General features: G+C 47.6%; 1 protein-coding gene across 2 annotated transcripts in view; it reads right to left on the reverse strand.

Annotated features, from left to right (window-relative positions):
- POFUT1 (protein O-fucosyltransferase 1) overlaps positions 1-16,804 on the reverse strand; it is a 21,026-nt gene continuing 4,222 nt past the window's right edge. For both annotated transcript variants that reach the window (XM_068264449.1, XM_068264448.1), the window contains exons 2-7: positions 15,364-15,485; positions 10,092-10,274; positions 9,258-9,370; positions 8,457-8,649; positions 5,781-6,023; positions 1-2,468 (exon numbers count right to left, since the gene is read on the reverse strand). In XM_068264449.1, coding sequence (XP_068120550.1) covers positions 2,280-2,468; positions 5,781-6,023; positions 8,457-8,649; positions 9,258-9,370; positions 10,092-10,274; positions 15,364-15,432 — 990 coding nt within the window. In that variant the 5' untranslated portion in view covers positions 15,433-15,485 and the 3' untranslated portion in view covers positions 1-2,279. The remainder of the gene's footprint in view (positions 2,469-5,780; positions 6,024-8,456; positions 8,650-9,257; positions 9,371-10,091; positions 10,275-15,363; positions 15,486-16,804) is intronic.

Below are 16,804 nucleotides of genomic sequence, written 5' to 3' on the forward strand. Positions count from 1 at the left end.
CAGAATAATCATACATTTTATTACACAGATACAAAACACTTGGTATAAAATACAAATGTTAGGTTTTTTTTATGTGCCTTTAGACTGTATATAAAGTCCGCTTTACTGACAGATCTGCTAATGGAGGGCAGCTTGGTAATATCGTCACCTTCACAGCCAAGATCAGCCACCTGTCCTATCCCTACATGCTTGTACAGGCTCATCAACTTGCTGCCTGGGAGGAGCTTGCAGGCGCGCAGAAGCGCCTGGACAGACAATCTGTGCTGCGCAATGAGTTGTGTACCAAACCCAATGGGTCTGATTTGCTAAGACAACTCCAGTAGGGAGAGCATAAGTGATCCAGAACTCTGGCACTGTATTTTTTTTTTTTTGCTATTAGGTTGTGAAAGATTGAGTTCCCTCAGCTGGGTCATACAGGAACATAGTAGTGGATGCTGATTAGTTAGTAAATTGGTAACAGGGAGTCTCACGCAGGTGCCCAGTGCTATTTTTTAAAGGATACCCGAAGTGACATGATGAGATAGACATGTGTATGTACAGTGCCTAGCACACAAATAACAATGCGGTGTTCCTTTTTTTCTTTCTCTGCCTGAAAGAGTTAAATGTCAGGTATGTAAGTGGATGACTCAGTCCTGACTCAGACAGGAAGTGACTACAGTGTGACCCTCACTGATAAGAAATTCCAACTATAAAACACTTTCCTAGCAGAAAATGGCTTCTGAGCAGGGGCATAGCAATAGGGGGTGCAGAGGTTGGGACTGCATCTGGGCCTTTGGACCAGAGGGACCCCAAGGGGCCCTCCCTCAACTGCAGTATTAGCTCTCTTTTGGTCCTGTGCTCATAATATACATATGTCTATCTCATCATGTCACATGTCACTCCAGGTATCCTTTAGGCCTCTTGCACACTGCAAGTGATTCCGATTCAGATTCCGCTTTTTAATCAGTTTTTACATCCGATTCAGATTCCGATTTGCAGTTTGCTCCCTGCACACTGCAAATCGGAATCGGATGTAAAAACTGATTAAAAAGCGGAATCTGAATCGGAATCATTTGCAGTGTGCAAGAGGCCTAAAAAGCTCAGTGTGTCCTGTATTTATTAGGGCCTATTTCCACTGATTGCAAAATCGCAATGAGAATATTTGCATTAACACTGAAACCAGAGCAGTTCAATTGAATGCCATCCATATCGGGGAAGGATTTTTATAAGAGAATGAAGATGTGAACTGTATTAAAGAAATGGCTGCACTCCTACTGTTTTTTTTACCTTAGTGTTGGATTCGACATGGAGAGAGTTGGAATTTTTGGCCGTGTCACACAGAAAAAAATCCTTTTTTCATAGAAAAAAATAAAATGGACGAGCTGCCGCTGCAACAAGGGCACCGGGAGAGGAGCGGGAAACCTCTATAGGACCCAGAGTCTTCCCTCTCCTTAGGTAAGTATCTGCTTTATTTTTTTTTCAATGATTCCCAATGACTTATTCTGGCTGCAATACTGTGTACAGTATAACCCATTAGGAGAAATAGCAGCCAATACATAGAGAAAAATGTATCCGGCAGACAGCACCATCTAGTGGCCAAAAAGCAGAATCCAGAGCTGCTCTTAAAACACATGCAACTCATGTAGCGAAGTGAGGCAAATATTCACCAATTCCTATTATTGTATGATTTTTGTATGTACAGCCAGAGCAGAGTGAATTAAAATAGTAGCGTCCGCTCTAGTGAATTATCTCAGTAGCAATACATCACTACAGCATGGCTATTGAAAATATCGGCTGTTACTAGGTAACGCACGCTACGCTGCCACTAACGTGCATAGCGTGCCCCAAGGGATCAGGTTACAGTAGACTCGAGATTATTTCCAGCGACGGGCAGGTAGAGAATCTCCAAATACTTCCACAGAATAAGTGTCAGATGTTATTAATAAACAGTTTCAAAATTACCCAGTTCAGCATTTCGTGCTCTTGTATACCTACATTTTTTTCTGTAACTTCCTGATAAACTTTCACCACTCTGTGTATAACATTATCCTCTCCCCTGAGAAATGCACAGTTTAGAACTGGTCAAAGGCACGTTTTAGTGATGATGTAGTTCTGTTTCTGGCCACTTGAGGGGGAATGTGAGCACATGCCTGTCTTGGTAAATCACCCCCATAGCGTTCCACAGGTGAAAATGCATGTTGATGTCATATGTCATGGAATGTTGATGGCATCTTGATGCGTTACTGGCCTTGACATTAGCCCAGAGATACAAGGACCATAAATGGCCAGTCCGTGTTGGTTCAGAGCTCATCTTGTCTCCTGATGGGAGAATCCATCCCGAAAAATGAAGATGGCCTCCCTTGGACCTCCCGTTCCCTCTTCACGAAGGCGGTGAAAGACGAGACGCAGTTTCCGATGAAATGATCAGAGCGGCCGAGGATGTAAAGATCGATCTGGGCTACTTCTGGCTGCAAACTTACCACTTTTACCTGAAAGATAGGATAGAAAGTAGAAGTGTACTTTGTTGCACAGTTAGAAGTCATTCATTTGGACATGCAATGACTTAGCAAAACATCAAGGCGCAGTACACAAGCACTCGTGTAGGAAGGTGAGAGCGCCCACACAGGGCCGGCCACCATCAGACATTTTTGTGCCCCATACTGGGAAAAGCCCCCCTCCCCCCACAAAAAAATATAGCCAGTGCTAAATAGCCAATCCTCCCCAAGCGCGTCCCATCTTACCAGAAGACTGACAGATCACCGTGGCATTTGCAACTCACCCACCCGAGTAGCAGTGCCACATATGCCCCAGCTACAGTTTGTGATTGGCTGCAGCCAAGGGGGGGGGGGGGGGGGGGTGTGCGTTTTTGTCTCCGGACTCTCCTGCAGCCGACCGATCAGGGGCGACATCACACATTTCTGGGCCCCATACTGGGAAAAGCTGCTTCTGCTGCTCCCCCTCAATCAAGCATGGGCAGCACGGTGGCGTAGTGGTTAGCTCTCTCGCCTTGCAGCGCTGGGTCCCTGGTTCGAATCCTGGCCAGGGCACTATCTGCAAAGAGTTTGTATGTTCTCTCTGTGTCTGCGTGGGTTTCCTCCGGGCACTCCGGTTTCCTCCCACATTCCAAAAACATACAGATAAGTTACTTGGCTCCCCCTAAAATTGGCCCTAGACTACAGTACTTACACTACATAATATAGACATATGGCAATGGTAGGGATTAGATTGTGAGCTCCTTTGAGGGACAGTTAGTGACAAGATATAAATATATACACTGTACAGCGCTGCGTAATATGTCGGCGCTATATAAATACTAAATAATAATAATAATCCAAAAATTGTTGTGTGACGTACAGAAGACCAGAGCAGACGAAGACAGAGTACAATGATCAGAGGGCTGTAGGAGAGTCCAGAGAAGAAACGACTCCCACGCTGTGAAGTTTGATAAGTTATGAATGCCGCCCTGAAGATCTGCTGGTCTGCTTTCACATTGCACACACTCCCCCTGCCTACCCCATGGGTACACATCCTGGCTGCAGCCGATGACAAACTGCAGCTGGAGCCCGTGTGGCACTGCCACTGTTTGGGCCCTAGCCTCATCTCGGGCCCCATACTGATGTCCCCCCTGTGATGCCCTATCGGCGACTCTGCGTCTGCAAACTAAAAGAGGGTCCTGACCAGAGGCTTACCTCTTCTTACGTAAGTATCAAACTTTTAATTTTATTTCTTTTCACACCCTGGCTTTAACCTTTTTACCGCCAATTAGAGGATTTCGGTAAACAAAATTAATTTGTCATGTGCAATAATGAGGTGCTCACAATTTGTTTCCTCTTTTCTTTATTTTTACACACAAGAAAGGCAAAAAAAAAAAAAAGGAAATGGAAGCAGACAACGTTCTGTTTTTTCTCCACTCCACATATAGTGCATTGCTGATTTTATCGCAGTTAAAGGACACCTGAAGCGAGAGGGATATGGAGGCTGCCATATTTATCTCCTTTTAAAAAATACCAGTTGCCTGGCTGTCCTACTGATCCTCTGCCTTTAATACTTTTAGCCATAGACCCTTAATTTACTCAGACACTACTGCAGCCAAATAGATAAGCAGGGCTGCCAGGCAACTGGTATTATTTAGAAGGGAATAAATATGGCAGCCTCTATAGTCGTCTCACTTCAGTTGTCCTTTAAACACAATTAAAAAACCGCAAAAAAACGTAAACAAAATTGCACCATAGCATAAAAAAAAACCCAAAGCTGTAGTGCATAGGGCAATCTCAATACAGTTTTTCCGCACTAGATGTCAGTATTTTAAGGCGAGATAAATAGAATAAGGCTTGCACTACCTATTCCTTGTTCAGGCCAAATTCATAAGATTGGAAGATCACATGACCACACAGGGTTTACGAGGAAAGATCAGTTAACCCGTCTCCAATGCCACATCCCGGTTATCTGATCCAAGATAACTCATGTGCAGTGCTGAAAGGGTTAAACTAATCATTGACTGTGAAAAGGGTGTGGTAATCACTAGCATATATAATATCCTTGATGAAGGATTATGCAAATTCTGAGCGCATATTTATTCAAATTGAAAATGGACCAATCAAATTCCACCTAGGTGGGATTTGATTGGTCTATTTTCAAACTGCATACATTTGCATAAAAAATATGCATAATCCTGCATTAACTCAGAATTATTTGCATTTCATCAACCATCCCCATTTCGTACAAGCACAGACTAAGTGACACCCATCTTCTGTTGCTTACCAGCTACTAATACGAAGTACAGATGGCCATTATTTATGTTTATTTCAAGCAAATCTATTCAGTTGGGAAACTGACCAATTAAATGCACAGCAGAAAAATAAAACTTTTAAGATAAAATTGTCAGCAGCTGACCATTCCTAGTGGCGGCCATGGACTTTCAACAGGAAGTAGGAACTGGCAAAAGTCACCTTGATAAAAAATGGAACACACAGAAGAAGAAAAGGAGCCCAATATGGTGTAGTATGTCGAAAAATGGTAGGGTAAAGATGAATCCAAAAAGGTACTCACAAACCAGGATTGCCAATCAGCAACCACCTTCAGCGCGTGCGGGAAACACCTATCCCACACTCGGGTTAAAGACTGGTCTAAGGTGCGGTCGCACGCTCTATAAAAATAAAGACTGCGGTCTCTGCCCTCCTCTGGAGGGTGACGTATGGCACGGGATTGAGAGGCACCCAGAATGTGTAAAGTGGTTTAAACATAGGAAGGTATTAAAATCCAGGTAAGAACAGCTTACCTAATCTAGGAGGTCTAAGCCTGTAAACGTGAAAGAAGAGATAATTGCACAAAAAGACTGCATTTCATGGGCTACAATCCCACTTCCTCAGGTCAATAACATGCCTGAATAGTAGTAAACAAAGCAAGGAACACCTCCAACAGGAAGTGACTAGGTGTGATCACTTTCTGTTCAGTATCATAGCTGGAACCTGACTGTAATCACTGCTATGGTAACCGTTCAGTGACCTCCAATACATTCTGACACTACGCAAACCAAGGTTGCAAAATGAAGAGACAGTGACTCAAAGTCACGTACAGACGCTCAATTATGGTCACCCAACACGACTGTTTTAGGTGATAGTTCAGAAATGATTACTGTTTACCTCATGGGTGACTTCTATCTCCACACCATAAACCATGTGACCGCTGCATACACTAACAGCCGCCAATGCTGATATTCCTATCGCAGCTACACTATAACATTAGCCCTTAGGTTGCACAGAATACCACACTTAATGTAACTCTTCTCTGAAGTCACTCACCTCTTTCCCCAGAGCCTTCTGCAGCTCGGCAGTGTAAGAGGTGGAGTCGGTTGCTATATACACAGATTTGGATTTAGTCTTCTTCACCCAATGAGTCACAGCACGTCTGATCTCCTTGAGGTCCGGCAGACACATGGTCATGGTAAGGGGCGCAGCCTTCTGACGGTCGTACCCAACGCATTGTGGTGAGGCCATGAAATGCGGCCCAGCTGAGCCATCTTCCACCATCTTGCAGGCATTTACCTGCAGGGTACAGAAAGTATAGCAGCTCATTTGATACCACTGAATTGGGAACAGTGATACTAAGAAATAGCCCGTCCATTAACGTTAAAGAAAAAAAATTGGCAAGGAGGCATGGCAGCACAGGACACTGATAGGTGCAGGCTGGAAGTAGGATGCATGGCAGCACAGGGCACAGATAGGTGGTAGCTGGAAGGAGGAGGCATGGCAGCACAGGGACACTGATTGCTGCAGGCTGTGAAAAGGAGGCATGGCAGCACAGGGACAATGATAGGTGCAGGCTGGAAGGAGGAGGCATGGCAGCACAGGACACTGCTAGGTGCAGGCTGGAAGGAGGAGGCATGGCAGCGCAGGACACTGATAGGTGCAGGCTGAAAGGAGGAGGCATGGCAGCCACAGAGGCACTGATAGGTGCAGGCTGAAAGGAGAAGGCATGGTAGCACAAGGACACTGATAGATGCAGGCTGGAAGGAGGCGGTATGGCAGCACAGGGCACAGATAGGTGCAGGCTGGAAGGAGGATGCATGGAAGCACAGGGACACTGATAGGTGGCGGCTGGAAGGAGGAGGCATGGCAGCGCAGGGACACTGATTGGTGCAGGCTGTGAAAAGGAGGCATGGCAGCACAGGGACAATGATAGGTGCAGGCTGGAAGGAGGAGGCATGGCAGTGCAGGACACTGATAGGTGCAGGCTGGAAGGAGGAGGCATGGCAGCGCAGGACACTGATAGGTGCAGGCTGAAAGGAGGAGGCATGGCAGCCACAGAGGCACTGATAGGTGCAGGCTGAAAGGAGAAGACATGGTAGCACAAGGACACTGATAGATGCAGGCTGGAAGGAGGCGGTATGGCAGCACAGGGCACAGATAGGTGCAGGCTGGAAGGAGGAGGCGTGGCAGCACAGGGCACTGATAGGTGCAGGCTGGGAGGATGAGGCTTGGCAGCACAGAGGCACTGATAGGTGGAGGCTAGGAGGAGGAGGAGGCATGGCAGCACAGGACACTGATAGGTACAGGCTGGAAGGAGGAGGCGTGGCAGCACAGGGCACTGATAGGTGCAGGCTGGGAGGATGAGGCATGGCAGCACATGGACACTGAAAGGTACAGGCTGGAAGGAGGAGGCTTGGCAGCACAGGGACACTGATAGGTGCAGGCTGGAAGGAGGGGGTATGGCAGCCTAGGACATTGATAGGTGCAGGCTGGAAGGAGGAGGCATGGCAGCACAGGACACTGATAGGTGCAGGCTGGAAAGAGGAGGCATGGCAGCACAGGACACTGATAGGTGCAGGCTGGAAGGAGGAGACATGGCAGCATAGGGCACTGATAGGTGCAAGCTGGGAGGAGGCATGGCAGCACATGGACACTCATGGGTGCAAGCTAGAAGGAGGAGGCACGGCAGCACAGGAAACTGAAAGGTACAGGCTGGAAGGAGGAGGTGTGGCAGCACAGGGCACTGATAGGTGCAGGCTGGGAGGAGGAGGCATGGCAGCACATGGACACTCATGGGTGCAGGCTAGGAGGAGGCATGGCAGCACAGGGCAGTGATAGGTGCAGGCTGGAAGGAGGAGACATGGCAGCACAGGGCACTGATAGGTGCAGGCTGGGAGGAGGAGGCATGGCAGCACAGGACACTGATAGGTGTAGGCTGGAAGGAGGGGGTATGGCAGCCTAGGACATTGATAGGAGCAGGCTGGGAGGAGGAGACATGGCAGCACAGGGCAGTGATAGGTGCAGGCTGGAAGGAGGAGACATGGCAGCACAGGGCAGTGATAGGTGCAGGCTGGGAGGAGGAGGCATGGCAGCACATGAACACAGGCTAGAAGGAGGAGGCATGGCAGCACATGGACACTCATGGGTGCAGGCTAGAACGAGGGATGGCAGCACAGGACGCTGGAAGGAGGAGTCATGGCAGCACAGGGCACTGATAGGTGCAGGCTGGAAGGAGGAGACATGGCAGCACCGGGCACTGAGAGGTGCAGGCTAGGAGGAGGAGGCATGGCAGCACATGAACATTAATGGGTGCAGGCTAGGAGGAGGCATGGCAGCACAGGACACTGATAGGTGTAGGCTGGAAGGAGGGGGTATGGCAGCACAGGACACTAATAGATGCAGGCTGGTAGGAGGAGGCATGCCAGCACAGGGACACTGATAGGTGCAGGCTGGAAGGAGGAGGCATGGCAGCACAGGACACGGATAGGTGGAGGCTGAAAGGAGGAGGCATGGCAGCACAGGGACACTGTTAAGGACACGCTGGAAGGAGGAGACATGGCAGCACATGATCAGTGTATTCAGACAGGAAAGGAGCAGTGTGTCAGTGACTAACTCCAATTAGGTCAGTCATTTTGCATGAATTAGACTGCAGTGGTGGGAGGAAATATAGATGCAGTGAATATAGCCACAGTGTTACCTGTTACATGACAGGTGCTACACATCACTCACCCAATCAGATCCGATCCGCAGATGAACTCCCACATAAGGTTGAATGAGTAACTTCTGGATGTGCTTTTCTCCCTCTTCAGCAATCTTGGTGGACCATACCATGTACTTCTGCAAACCTCTGTGCTCCTCAAGCACTGGAAACTGGGCAGGGGCCCCAGGAAGAGCCAGGACTGGGTGCGTAGAGGAGGGGTACCTACCAATACAAGAGCAAGTATGTACCTGTAGCTCAGTCAGTTCAAACCCAATGCCGGGCAAGTAAGAAAAGCATCTCTATGTATCCTAACAGCAACCAATCCCTAAAGCAACCAGACACCTATAATGAATGACGATTCTGTCTAGTCACATGATCACATTTCTCCTGCTTTTCAATTAAATGCTGCCATCTGGAGGTGATGCAACAAAAGAAAGCATCACATCACTGTAGTGAATCCAACAGATGCTGAAATAAACCAGGGCTATTTGGGGAAATTATTTAGAACATTTGTAAGGCAAAACAAATTATATTTAACCACTTCAGCCTGTTAGTTGTTTTCACCTTAAAGTAAACCTGTAAGGAAAAAAAGTACCCCTATGGAATACTTACCTCGGGAGTGGCAAGCCTCTGGATCCTAATGAGGCTTTCCCCTGTCATCTTCAGCCTCCGGGATCCAGCGCTGGCAGCCCCTGAAAAGGCACCGACAAGCCAATCTGCGCAGGCACAGTACAGGCTTTCCCTTGGGCTCCGGCAGAAATAGCCAATCCAAATTGGGTCTGCTCTACTGCGCAGACCGATAAGGGTCAGCTATTTCCGATTATATTTACCTGCTGTTCCAAGTGTCTTTGTAGAAGGTGCTAAAATTGATTCCCTCAAATAGCTCAGAGCTGGTGAAGTCCACGTCAAAGTGGTCCCAAAATGGTCCAAACGGGTTTCCATCCTGTATAGCACAAGAAAAAAAAACATACATGATTCCCACAGTTCTTTCCAGTCTCTTGTGTATCTGGTTATCTATAAAGGAAGCAAAGTCTACATGACTGGTTGATGCTCAAGGAGATGCTAATAAGGCAACTTGCATGCACATTTTATGTAAATAGTGTGCAGTGTGGCTGTTAAAGCAGTTGCTAGTTGAGACCTTGCTATGTAGCTTTAATTACCAGTACCTGAGGCTTCTTCCAGCCGCTAGAAGCCTGTCTGGTCCCTCGCAGCAGCTCCATCTTGCTCGAGGGTCCGCTATCAGCCTGGATACTCAGGTTTATTCTTCTCCACCTGCCTGCAGTAGTTGGTTGCCCGCCTGCAATCTCCCTTTGTGAGTACACACTTTGGGGTGGATTCACTATAACAAATAGCGTGCCTTATCAGAGTTAACATGCCTTATCAGAGTAGCATAGCCAGCGCTACAAACTTATGCTAATTGGCAATCATGAGAGCTCCACTCATCCTGCCCTGAGCACCAGCTCAGATCTGCTGCATGCTTGTTCAGGGGCTGTGACTAAAAGTATTAGAGATAGAGGGTCAGCAGGGCAGCCAGGCAACTGGTATTGCATAAAAGGAAAGAAAAAAATATGGCAGCCTCCATGTCACTCTTGCTTCAGTTGTCCTTTAAGACACAGAAAACAGTTTAGTGATTGATTTTCCTGGCTGATGAGAGTCTTTATTACCTTCATAGGACAGGTCTTCTTGTCGGGGCTCCTCTGGGCCGCCGCTGTGAAACAATACCCCACACGTCTATTTGCTGGCCAATGTTTGGGGGCAAGTTTCTCCATAAACTTCTCCATGCTGATCACTCGGTGGTAGCTTTCCAGCGGAGCCAGTTGGAAATACTCCTCGTAAGGGACATGGATCTGGGACACAGTGAGCAGAGAGATTTGTGGTCACACTCGACCTCACTTATCTTCACTGATGCAGAAAAATGGCAATGGCTGGTGTTGGTGTATGAGTGAAGGTTCAGCTCTGTCAGCACCCAAATAGCTCAGCTTCCTATATAGAAATTCCAGACAGAACTATGTCACTGTCAGTGGTGCAATCATCCACCCTACCAAACAGGTCAACTGCCTGGGTGTCACCCTGGACTTGGAACTCTCCTTCACCCCCCACATACAAACCATTTCTAGGGCGTGGAATTTCCATTTATGCAACATCTGCAAGATTCGTTCCTTTATGACCCTGGACACTGCCAAACTCCACGTCCATGTCCTCATCTCTCGCCTGGACTACTGCAACACCCTCCTATCAGACCTCCCTCTGATCCCAGACACTGCAAACCTCCTCATCCATACCCTTATCATCTCCCACCTGGACTACTGCAACACCCTTCTGTCAAGCCTCCCTCTGAATCCGAAAACTGCCAAACTCCTTGTCCATGCCCATATCCTGCCTAGACTACTGCAACACCCTCCTGTCAGGCCTCCCTCTGACCCCGAACACTGCCAACCTCCTTGTCCATGCCCTCATCATCTCCCAGCTGGACTACTGCAAAACTCTTCTGTCAGGCCTCCCTCTGACCCCGAACACTGCCAAACTCCTCGTCCATACCCTCATCATCTCCTGCATTAACTACTGCAACACCCTTCTGCCAGGCTTCCCTCTGAACCACATCACCCCCCCCCCCCCCCTAAAATCTATCATAAACCCAGCAGCCAAAATCCCTCCACTGGTTTCCGATATGCTTCTAAATTAGCTTTAAGATCCTATGTCTGACACAAATTCTGCCAGACCTACATTTCTGACCGGGTCAGCGGATACACACCTGGCCGCCCACTTTTCTCCTCCAACGACCTCCTCCTAACTATCCTGCTCATCTCGTACTCCTATATGCAACTGCAGGACTTCAAAAGAGTCAACCCCATCCTGTGCAACTTTCTTCCACTGCCCATCAGGCTTTCCCGCTCCTTCAACACCTTCAAACAGGCCCTAAAAACTCACCTCTTCAAGAAGGCCTACCCCACCTCCTCGATGCCCTTACTCTTTCTGGCAGGAACCTCTCGATGCAGCCCTCCTCCAATCGTGTCCCCACTCTCTCCCTTTAAAGAGTACACGAGGTGGGCAGTTGGGCGGCAGATGGGACACAGAGGCATGTTCTCTGCCTCATGGCATGCCTCTGTGTCCCTTCTCTGCCCCCCACGGACGTGCTATAGCCCCTCGAGATTAGCGACAATATTTGTTGCTATGTCGGAGGTAGACTCATGGAGAGGGATTCCCTGTTCAAAACGCCCCACTGCAGGGTCCTCCTGAGCTGCCACTGGGCATCCCTCTCTCCCAGGCAGCGCCCCCTGCCGCTCCCCCGCCTCCCTGTACACTGCGAGAGACACACAGTCTTTCCATTAGCATTGTGACCAAGAGGTCAAGAAAGTGAAACTGGGCCATTGCCACAGGAGCGGTGGTTTTTGTGGCTACCTGATCAGATCAGCCCCCTGGATCAGGTAGTTTTTTTTTTGGGGGGGGGGGGTTCTTGCATCATGGGCTCTCTTTAAATTGTAAGCCTTTGGCAGGGCCCGCCCTCAGGGCTGGCCCACTCATGAGGCGGGGTGAAACTTTTGCCTCAGGCGGCACATTTCTAGGGGCGGCATCCGCCCGTCGATGGGTGCGGGGAGCCGGCCGCCAAGCTGGAGGGGTAGCGGGCAGGACGGGGGTATTGGGCCTAGCGGCGGGGAGGGGGGTCGGACCCCCCCTCCCTCTCCTGGGTCCCCAGTCCTCCGCTCCCCTCCATCCTTAAATAGATCAGAAGTGCTACTCGTAAGAGGCAGTAGGCGGGGAGGACTCACCTCTTCCTAGATCCAGCGTGCGCTCCACTGACGTCACTTTCTGCAACGGCGCCCACTGTATTGTAAGTGGACGGCGTTGCAGGAAGTGACGTCAGTGGAGCGCACGCTGGATCGAGCGAGGAAGAGGTGAGTCCTCCCCGCCCACTGCCTCTTACGAGTAGCGCTTCTGATCTATTTAAGGCTGTAGGGAAGCGGAGGACGGGGGACCCAGGCGAGGGAGGGGGAGGTCTGACCCCCCTCCCCGCCGCTAGGCCCAATTCCCCCGTCCTGCCCGCTACCCCTCCTGGGGGGCGGCAGCAATAATTTTTTCAAAATTTGCCTCAGGCGACAAAAAGTCTAGGGCCGGCCCTGCCCGCCCTCTATGTATATCCTACCTGATCTTGCATCCTGCCCACAGAATAACGTGAGCTAGAATTGCTTGGACTACTACTCCAGTGTATGATCTATCTGACACTGTGTTCCTGATTGTCTGCATTGTGTTGTCGGTCACCCCTGTTATCATTGTCTGTGACCTTATTTATTGTCCAGCGCTGCATGATATGTTGTTCTATATAAATCCAATAAATAATCATAATCGTCTAAAGTTAAATTTTTGCATCCTGCTAATTAAATACGACCATTTTAATTAGACAAACACTTATGTAGGCCCTCCTGACTTTCCTAAGACCCCGTTCACATTGGTAAGAATTTGTCTGCATTGGGCTCTATTCACAATCACACATGTGGTAAGACATTTTTTACCGCTGTATTATTGGCAGTGATAATTTCATCATTTTTTCCACATTTACTAAAGATTTTCCGCTTGTTTTCCGCACGTGGGAACAATGCGTAAAAAAATTTGGGGAAACATTACCGACTTTTGCAGACTTTTACTACGCATGCGGGAAAACAATGCGTACAGTTTTACACATGCGGCAAATAACCATGCGTACAATTTTGTAAATGTCAAGATGGTCTTATTTCAGTCGGGAATTTACCGCTAGCGCATTTCCGCATGCGGAAAATGATTGTGAATAGAGCCCTTTGTGTGGAACAGCAAATTAGTGTGTCGCACATCCAATGTATTTCAACACTATCACCTTTTGTTTCTGCATTTCAGAATCGCGCTGCAGGGCTCCTTCTTCTTTATGTACAATGTGCGATTCTCAAGTCAATGTAGAAAAAAAACACATTGTGTGGACAAATTGTGTGCGATTTTGAAAGTAGTTACATTTCCATGTAAATTAACTTTACTGGCATGTACACAAAAAATAAAAAATTTACAATCCAAAACTTGCATAGAAACGCACATAATAAATGAGCATGGATGTTTATTTAAAAAAAAATACCCAAACAGCCTCGGAAAATCGTTAACATCGGTTAGTGCTTGTGGGAAATCGTATGGACTTGTTTCAATGCAGCCTAAAAGTGCCCACTACTGATACAATCTTGATTTTACAGTTTTACAAAACATATGTAGTATATAAACTACGTGAATAAATTATGAATGGATACATAAGGTATACCATACATATTACACAGAAAAGGTGAGAATGTACAATCAAGATTGCATCATTAGTGGGACCTTAAAATACATCTACAATGAGAGGGATATGGAGGCTGACATATTTATTACCTTTAAAACAATACCAGTTGCCTGGCTGTCCTGCTGATCCTCTGCCTTTAATACTTTTGGTGACACACCCTGAACAAGCATGCAGATCAGATTTTTGACTGAAGTTTAAATTAATTTACCGTATGCTTGTTTCAGGTGTGGGATTCAGACACTACTGATGCATGAAAGATCAGCAGGACTGCCAGGCAATGGGTATTATTTAAAGGGACTCCGAGCAGTGCAGAAACTATGGAAATATGCATATCATTTTAAAGCTCTCTTTCTCCTCTTTCCAATGATATATAAACCACCGCCCTGCGTCTTTTAGTTTTCGCTATTTTCGCGATTGAAATTGCCGCGGCCGCGATTTCAATCGCGAAAATAGAGAAAACTAAAAGGCGTAGGGCAACGACTTAGGTGTCACCAGAAAGAGGAGAAAGAGAGCTTTAAAATGATATCAATCTTGCCATAGTTATATTGTATTACACAGGACGACACTTTTCCCCAGTGTCAGCAGCTCCATTCTGCTGAAGGCAGCTGCTGACTTTGACAAAAAGTCGCCCTGTGTAATACAATATAACTATTGAAAGATGGATATCATTTTAAAGCTCTCTTTCTCCTCTTTCTGGCGACACCTAAATCGTTGCCCTACACCTTTTAGTTTTCTCTATTTTCGCGATCGAAATCGCGGCCGCGGCAATTTCAATCGCGAAAATAGCGAAAACTAAAAGGCCATGGGCGGCGGTTTATATATCATTGGAAAGAGGAGAAAGAGAGCTTTAAAATGATGCGCATCTTTCCATAGTTTCTGCACTGCTAAGAGTCCCTTTAAAAGGAAAAAAAGTATAGCTGCCTGCATATCACTCACACTTCAGGTGTACTTTAAAGCCGCAATCATTTTTCTGATTGATTCTCCGATCCCTTCTATACAAGATCAATCAAAAAAAGATCGGAAATCAGATCGGACCTGTCGGAAATAATCGTTTCGACCTGTTTATCTGACGGGAAATTGCCTGGTGTGCCCCAGGCATAAAAGATATATCTAAGTACTGGCGGGAGGTCTAACAATCACAAAGCAAATCTGTACAAGCCTCTGCAATCCATCCAAACCAATCCCATCCGAAGCACATTTCCTTAAACTTCCTGTTATAACAGGAAGACAGGGGAAATCATCCTAAAGGTGCCCATACTAGGTACAACTTATTTTATTTTTTCGGTTAGATCATTTCATTTGATTATTTCGTTAGATCGAATATAAAGATTTTTCCAACATGTCCAATCGGATTTTTATAGAAAAACGAAATAATTGTTTGTTAGTCTTGATCGCATAAAAGATTCTTTTCTATTTTTATTCGATCATTGTGGACGCATAAACGGGAAAATCAAACTTTTTTTTTATTGTACCGTGTATGGATACCATAACAGTTACACAGATAGCAGTAAAACCTGGCAGTGATTCTAACCTCTCCCCATAGATATGAAATTTTCACTCTGGATTTTGGGGGTACCCATCTGTGCAGAGAGTATTGTGGATGTTAATCACAGTCAGAGACGGGCAGAGGTAATGGTACTCACATTGGTGTAAGGGGGGCGGTGATGGTTATACACAACCCAGGGAGGGACCACCAGAGTCCTGTTCACCATCTTCGCAAATGCCAGAGCACCGAGGAAGTGGTCTGCCTGGTTGCCGAACCGTCCTGGAAAACAACATACTGGGTGCTTAATTCCATACAAAGGAGTATAGCACAGTGCAAGCTGCCTGCATGAAACTTGTGCTGCTGGAGGACTCTGCTGATACACTCTGTGCTGCTGGAGGACTCTGCTGATACGCTCTGTGCTGCTGGAGGACTCTGCTTATGCATACTGTGCTGTTGGAGGACTCTGCTAATACACTGTGCTGCTGGAGGACTCTGCGCTGTGGGAACACTCTGCTAATACATGCTGTGCTGCTGGAGGACTCTGCTTATGCACGTTGTGCTGCTGGAGGACTCTGCTTATGCACGTTGTGCTGCTGGAGGACTCTGCTTATGCATGTTGTGCTGCTGGAGGACTCTGCTTATGCACGTTGTGCTGCTGGAGGACTCTACTTATGCACGTTGTGCTGCTGGAGGACTCTACTTATGCACGTTGTGCTGCTGGAGGACTCTACTTATGCACGTTGTGCTGCTGGAGGACTCTACTTATGCACGTTGTGCTGCTGGAGGACTCTACTTATGCACGTTGTGCTGCTGGAGGACTCTACTTATGCACGTTGTGCTGCTGGAGGACTCTACTTATGCACGTTGTGCTGCTGGAGGACTCTACTTATGCACGTTGTGCTGCTGGAGGACTCTACTTATGCACGTTGTGCTGCTGGAGGACTCTACTTATGCACGTTGTGCTGCTGGAGGACTCTACTTATGCACGTTGTGCTGCTGGAGGACTCTACTTATGCACGTTGTGCTGCTGGAGGACTCTGCTTATGCACGTTGTGCTGCTGGAGGACTCTGCTTATGCACGTTGTGCTGCTGGAGTACTCTGCTTATGCACGTTGTGCTGCTGGAGGACTCCGCTTATGCACTCTGTGCTGCTGGAGGACTCTGCTTATGCACGTTGTGCTGCTGGAGGACTCTGCTTATGCACGTTGTGCTGCTGGAGGACTCTGCTTATACACTCTGTGCTGCTGGAGGACTCTGCTTATGCACGCTATGCTGCTGGAGGACTCTGCTTATACACGCTGTGCTGATGGAGGACTCTGCTTATACACGCTGTGCTGATGGAGGACTCTGCTTATACACGCTGTGCTGCTGAAGGACTCTGCTTATACACGCTGTGCTGATGGAGGACTCTGCTTATACACGCTGTGCTGATGGAGGACTCTGCTTATACACGCTGTGCTGCTGGAGGACACTGCTATTATACTCTGTGCTGCCGAATATACTCTGTGCTGCTGGAGAACTTTGCTAATATACTCTGTGCTGCTGGAGGACTCTGCCGATACACTCTGTGCTGCTGTAGGACTTTGCTAATATACTCT

Source organism: Hyperolius riggenbachi, chromosome 12, assembly GCF_040937935.1.
Source record: "Hyperolius riggenbachi isolate aHypRig1 chromosome 12, aHypRig1.pri, whole genome shotgun sequence".
NCBI lineage: Eukaryota > Metazoa > Chordata > Amphibia > Anura > Hyperoliidae > Hyperolius > Hyperolius riggenbachi.